This window comes from Drosophila subpulchrella, unplaced genomic scaffold (assembly GCF_014743375.2).
Source record: "Drosophila subpulchrella strain 33 F10 #4 breed RU33 unplaced genomic scaffold, RU_Dsub_v1.1 Primary Assembly Seq29, whole genome shotgun sequence".
Lineage (NCBI taxonomy): Eukaryota > Metazoa > Arthropoda > Insecta > Diptera > Drosophilidae > Drosophila > Drosophila subpulchrella.
In genome coordinates this window covers 32,501-38,824 of record NW_023665565.1, presented here as the reverse complement: position 1 = coordinate 38,824, position 6,324 = coordinate 32,501, and the positions used below count along the sequence as shown (strand labels likewise).

The window sequence follows — 6,324 nt, the reverse complement described above, 5'->3', positions numbered from 1 at the left end:
ATACACAGCTCTAAAAGGTAAATATACAAACAAACAAGTAAAACGCATTTTTTAATCATATGCCCATACATTTTTTCAGAAGCGTTGGCCAAGGACTCCGAGGTCCCGGACACATGTTTCTGAATCGCGGTAACGAACGTGAAAAACAAACTAACAAAACAAAAAACCAAAAATACTAACAATAATTGTCCCCTTATTGAAAATCTGAATAATACGATTTAATTAAAATGAATTGAAATAATATTAAAATTGTATGTATTAAAAATTCTATATTTTCATAAGTGAAAACTCATGGGAAAAATTGTGATTTTCACAAGTGATTTCACTTTGGACGTGTCACTTTGCAGTGATTTCATAAGTGAAGTAAGTAATTTCACTTGGGACGTGTCAGTTGCAAGGGATTTCACAAGTGAAAACTCATCGAAAAATTCTGATTTTCACAAGTGATTTCACTTGGGACGTGTCACCGGCACGTGACAAGCCATACGAAAAATGAGTATAAGGAACAAGTGAAATCCCGTAAGACTTCGAAAAATTTTCATTTGAATTTTCACTTGTGAAAATGCGAACATCCCATACAATTTTCTATAAGGAGCGTCACTTGCTCTTCACTTGTGCAAGAGGACCAAGGTGATTCAAAAGTGAAAATTTTTTTTTGGAACTGAAGGGATGCTACAGTTGTCGATCTCGTTTTTATGAACGCAATTTTAGCTAAAAAAAAACATTTGTTTATAAAGTGATTGTATAAACCTTTCACTAGGATCAATTTAAAACGGCATTTTGAATTGCATAGTGGAGTTTTTCAGGTCAAATGTTTTACTTTTTTAACTTAGTTGTGTATTATGAGCGCTCAGCAGAACAAACTTGATCACTGCTTACTGATAGATCAGTAATCAGTTATCATGTTGTTTTGCTGAACGCAGCCTTTGATACATCGATGTTAAGATCGCTGTTAAAAATATCGAGTTGAAATATGATTTTTTTTCTGGAACATCGACTTATCGACGATATATAGATGTATCGTCCAAACTCCAAACCCGACGGTTATTGACGGAAAGCTTATTGCATATGTACACTTGTAATACTCTATGTATAAACAATAGAGGTGTCAAAACATCGATGTTTTCGATGTTTTCCACCCAAAACATCGATGAAACATCGATGTTTTAAAAAATTAAAATTAAATTTTGGTAATTCTTAAATAGTCGGGCCGGAACGACCCGACTAATTAACAAAAATCCATATTTAGAGGGCGATGAATCATGAATTTTGATGTAAAAATTATTTTGGGGACGCGCTTAGTTTAGCCAGGAGAAATTTTTAAAGTTTGACCAAATTGCACTTAAAAACGCGTTGGCGATCGCCGAAAACCAACAGCGGGCACGCACACAGACACACCACACACATAATTTTACGTTAATGTTATTGCTTTTTTCTTATTGTTATTAATTTTTGTTTTTGTTGGTTTTGTTTTTAGTAATTTGCAATGATTTAAGTTGCATTTAACATGTGTGTTTTAAATAAACACCAATAACTGTAAGTGTATCTTCACTTATACACAAAATATACATACATTTATGCTTATATGTGACAAGTATATAAATCATTTGAAATTTGCAACTCTTTAATGAATATTATGTAGCCCTGAAAAGGGTCGATTTGGTAAAGAGGCAAACTTTAAAAATTTCTCCTGGCTCTGCTCTTCTACGTACCTTTCCTTTGCCTTTTTTCTTAATAGTGACGGCACAGAAACATCGATGGTTGAAAAAAAAACATCGATGATTTAGAAAATTTCAAAAACATCGATGCATCGATGTTTTCATCGATGTTTTCATCGATGTTTTGACACCTCTAATAAACAAGCTATTCTATCAGTTCAATTATGTTACTGAACCGTACCTTTTTGAGCTCGCTTCACCGAAACCGAAGTCGCTGGGTCTCGACGTGGACTCCGCTAGCTACGGTATTCAATGCGCTTCCAGCCAGACGAATCAACTTAACCCGCGCTGACGTGGTAAGAGGTAGTCTGTAAAACCCAGGGCAACTGTGACCAGCCTTCTTGCAGGGACTCTTTCGCATGCCCGAGCTGCGAAGCTTCGAGGGGTTTTACCTACTGCGGGACAAAGTGGAGACCCGGACGCAGGAGCTTATCTCGGAGGCCATCTCACCGCACCGCCGACGAAAAATGGTTGACATATTTGACGAGCTATCCGACTCCCTATGCAAGGTGGCAGACCTGGCCGAGTTCGTACGGATCGCGCATCCCCAAAGCAAGTATACCCAGGCGGCGGAGCAGGCCTGCATCAGCATTTGTGGCGTGGTGGAGCGCCTAAACACTCACAAGCCTATTTATAAGGCCCTGAGCGAAGTAGTGGAGCATGGGGACAAGCTTCCAACCAGCGAAGTGGACAGGCATGTGGCCAGTCTGTTCATATTCGACTTCGAACAGTGTGGTATTCACTTGCGCGAGGAGGAGCGCCTGCGGGTTGTGCGCCTAAACGACTGCATTCTTCGGCTGGGCCAAAAGTTCATGAATGGAGCCGTGCAACCCAGTGTTATTGGGCGCCGCCACGTTCCTGTGGCCATTCGTAACTAGTTAGTAAATTATTATGTGTGTATATGTTCGTAACTGTTATTGGTGATATTTTTTTTCCAAGCTTTCCCACCTCAGGTGACAATGTAATTGTCACTGGACTTTGCACAAGTGCGGAGAGCGTCCAGATGCGGGAGGCTGCCTATCGACTATACCTGCAGCCATCCGATAGTCAGGAAAGTCTGTTAAGAGATCTGCTGCTTTGCCGGCATGAGCTGGCCCGCAGCTGTGGGTTCGATACCTATGCCCATCGGGCTCTTAATGGCAGCACCATGGAAGGACCGGAGATAGTCCGCGAGTTTATAGACCAACTGTCCGAGAAGCTGCGACCTCGTGCTGATGCCGACTTTGCCCAAATGACACAGATGAAAAGACGGGAGAGCGGGCAGGCAGGCGCAATGGCCGAAGTGTGGGACACGCCGTATTTCACCTCTCGGCTAAGGCGGCAATCGCTTAAAGCGCATACCAACGAGTTTCTGCCGTTTTTCTCCCTTGGCGGATGCATGGAAGGACTGGACAATCTTCTGCAGGCGCTCTATGGTGTTCGACTAGAGAATACGGATATAGAGCCGGGTGAGTCCTGGCACAACGACGTTTATAAGCTGGCCGCGGTGCACGAGACGGAAGGACTGTTGGGCTATATATACTGCGACTTCTTTGAGCGAGCGGGCAAGCCCAGTCAAGACTGTCACTTTACCATCCAGGGCGGTAAGCGTCTGCCGGACGGCACCTACCAGTTGCCCGTGGTGGTGGTCATGCTGAGTCTAGCGCAGCCGCGATGGAGTTTACCGAGTCTCCTATCGCCAGCGCGAGTGGATAACCTGTTCCACGAGATGGGCCACGCTATGCACTCAATGCTAGCTCGCACCGAACACCAGCACGTAACAGGAACGCGCTGCTCCACGGACTTTGCCGAAGTCCCAAGTGTGCTCATGGAGTACTTCGCCGGCGATCCACGCGTGCTCCGAACCTTTGCCCGCCACTTCCAAACTCGTAAACCGATTTCCGAGGACATGCTGATGCGGCTGTGTGCCTCCAAACACCATTTCGCCGCCAGTGAGACACAGCTTCAAGTGTTTTACTCGGCTCTGGACCAGGAGTACCATGGAATAGGGGCGCGGCAGGGTGGAAGCAGCACCGAGACACTGCGGTCAGTGCAGAGTCGTTACTACGGGCTTCCCTACGTGGAGAACACTGCGTGGCAACTGCGTTTCTCCCACCTGGTAGGCTACGGGGCTAAGTACTACTCTTACCTCGTTTCGAAGACAATCGCCTCCTGGATTTGGCAGACATACTTTGAGGCGAACCCCTTTAACCGTCAAGCAGGCGAGAAATACCGGTCCGAAGTTCTGGCTCACGGCGGAGCAGTGCCCAGCCGAAAGCTGGTGACAAACTTCCTGCAGCGCGAAATGACGCCCAGCGTGTTGGCCAACAGCTTGATAAACGAGATTGACTCAGACGAGTTAAAAATTAAAGAACTTATGGTCGGCAGAGGCTAGCACTGATCAAACTCTTTTAATTGTCTATACTTTTCGTATTAAACTTTGTTAAATTTAATTTCGTGTAAGGTACATAGGTTGTTTTTCTTTTATGACTAGGATGGTCTCAGCGCCGGCATCAGCTCCACACCCACAAACTCTTTGGCAAGACGAACACCCACAAAAAACAGTCCATAGCTCTTGACCAGCATCCTGCGTGCAAAATGGCAATATTAGTAAAATTTAATATATGTGAAATATTTAAATTACTTTTAAAACTCACCATTGGAATTCGTTGTTGTAGATTCTACGCAAGATATTTATGGGGTTTGACAGCTTCACCATCTTGAATATGAAATAAATAAGGAAATTACATCATTCGATAAACTATCGACAGCATTTTTTTTACTATCGATGATTATGCAACCTTGCACACTCGATAGTTTAAGAAGTATAGTGATAGTATCGCCAATACTACATTTCTTGTAATTTCGAACCTAACATCCTATTCACACAGTCGGTTTCCGCTTCAGCAACTTTCTTTCACAAAGCCTAGTACTCAGATCGGCTAAGAGTTTCACTAGTCGAAAAATCTTATTCTTTGTAGTGTGACCGAAGTTTTCAAAGTTCACCCGCAATGCATGTAGCATGGTCTTACTGTCAAGTAGCTGGGTTTGGTGCCAAACGGAAAACAAATCAATTGGAGAAATTTAAAAAGGAGGAGTCTGCTGGTACACAAAGAAACTTAAGGGGGTATTCTAGTCTAGAAATTTAAAAAAATCTAAAAATTTTTTTTTTTATAATTCGATAGTTTAGATATTCAAAAATATCTCCCTAATCGGATTTTTCAAAATTCAAATTATTTTTAAAATTATGGCTGATTAAGAGAATGTAAGTTATACGTGCTAATCTATCAGTTAGACTGCCTGAAATTTAACGTAAAACTTTAAACGCGTTTTTCTCAAAACTAATTTTTCTGATACGGTAGCCATAATATTTCAAGTTCTAATCAGCCGATTTACTTACTAAAAAATTAGTAAAAAAATCGACCTTTTTTTTGAATGGCCGCCATTTTATGAAAAAAATTTTTTTTTTTAGTTTTGCTGGTTCATGACATAGCGACATTCGTACTGATTAAGAATCTTTTTTTTTTATTTTTAAGATGACCACAAGGGTAGAAATCATGGCGACGAGGACACGGCCTTTTTTTTTTCCCCTCTACTTCAAGGACGCATAACTCGATGAAAAAAAAAATTTTTTTTTTTAATTTTATTTTATGTACTCTTCTAAGTTAAATAAACAAATGATAAAAAACCCGACACTAAAAATATCAATTGTTTAGTTTTAATTAATTGTTAAAAAAGGCTCGAAACTAGAGCCTCTAGACTAGAATACCCCCTTAAATAAAAATAAATGGAATGTTCAACGAATGTTTTCATTTATGCAAATTAGTAGTTTAAAGCTTTCTTCTCGTCTCACGGGCTCTTCGCCATCTTTCCCGCTCCACCGCAGTACAGCTCATAGTCCCAATAGGCATATTGGACCTTGAGGAAGTGGGAGAACGGAGTTGATCCCATGATGCTACAGGAAGTCGCCCAGCATCCTGGCAGTGGCTGGCTAGGGTTCCTCCAACTGTTCCTTAGCGAGCGCCCTATTTTCCTCCTCCATATAGAAGCCAGCGGGACTTCCAGCTCCGCTTAAGCTGCCAAGTAGGTGGTGGTGGTGGTGTCCGGAGTCCTAATGGAGCGGTCGTCCGATATCGTATTACTGGTGGTTCTGCTAAAAAGATACTTCTATTAGTACAACGTAGCCAAATTCTTTTGGCCAGATCTTACTTTCTTTGCGAGGACGAGCCCTGCAGGATGTCCATGTAGAGAGCGAAGTCCCACTCGGGATGTTTCTTCCCACTGGGATTCTCTAGTGGATCTCCTGAAGCACTTTAACTATTCTGCGGTTTTGCCCTGTTGTGGTATTGCTTCCTGTCGGTGAAATTCCACATTAAAGGGCAACAGCTTGGATTAGGCGTCCTTTTTCATCTGCACTGACCTCCTTTAGGCGTTTTTGGGGTTTTTCTTCCATTTTTAATTTTTATATTCCCCACCGCTTCTGCACGAACACCGCCAAAGATAAAATGTATTATTCTTTGGGCCGCGGCTAACGGCGTTCATCGAAATTCACACTTCCTCAAGGTCCAGTGTGCATATTGGGACTCGGAGATGGACTGCAGATGACGCGGGGAAGATGGCGAAGCAT

At 42.4% G+C, this 6,324-nt stretch overlaps 2 protein-coding genes across 2 annotated transcripts; one reads left to right on the top strand and one right to left on the bottom strand.

Moving 5' to 3' along the window:
• Positions 1-1,854: 1,854 nt before the first annotated feature.
• Positions 1,855-4,163, top strand: LOC119559662 (mitochondrial intermediate peptidase). Its single transcript, XM_037872710.1, has 3 exons — positions 1,855-2,014; positions 2,066-2,595; positions 2,658-4,163. The coding sequence occupies exons 1-3, from the start codon at positions 1,883-1,885 to the stop codon at positions 4,090-4,092; spliced, it is 2,097 nt and encodes a 698-aa protein (XP_037728638.1). The 5' UTR covers positions 1,855-1,882; the 3' UTR covers positions 4,093-4,163.
• Positions 4,073-4,478, bottom strand: LOC119559663. Its single transcript, XM_037872712.1, has 2 exons — positions 4,355-4,478; positions 4,073-4,284 (listed from the first exon to the last, which is right to left on the bottom strand). Exons 1-2 carry the CDS (start codon positions 4,414-4,416, stop codon positions 4,188-4,190), a joined length of 159 nt encoding a protein of 52 aa, XP_037728640.1. The 5' UTR covers positions 4,417-4,478; the 3' UTR covers positions 4,073-4,187.
• Between the last annotated feature and the right edge of the window lie 1,846 nt (positions 4,479-6,324).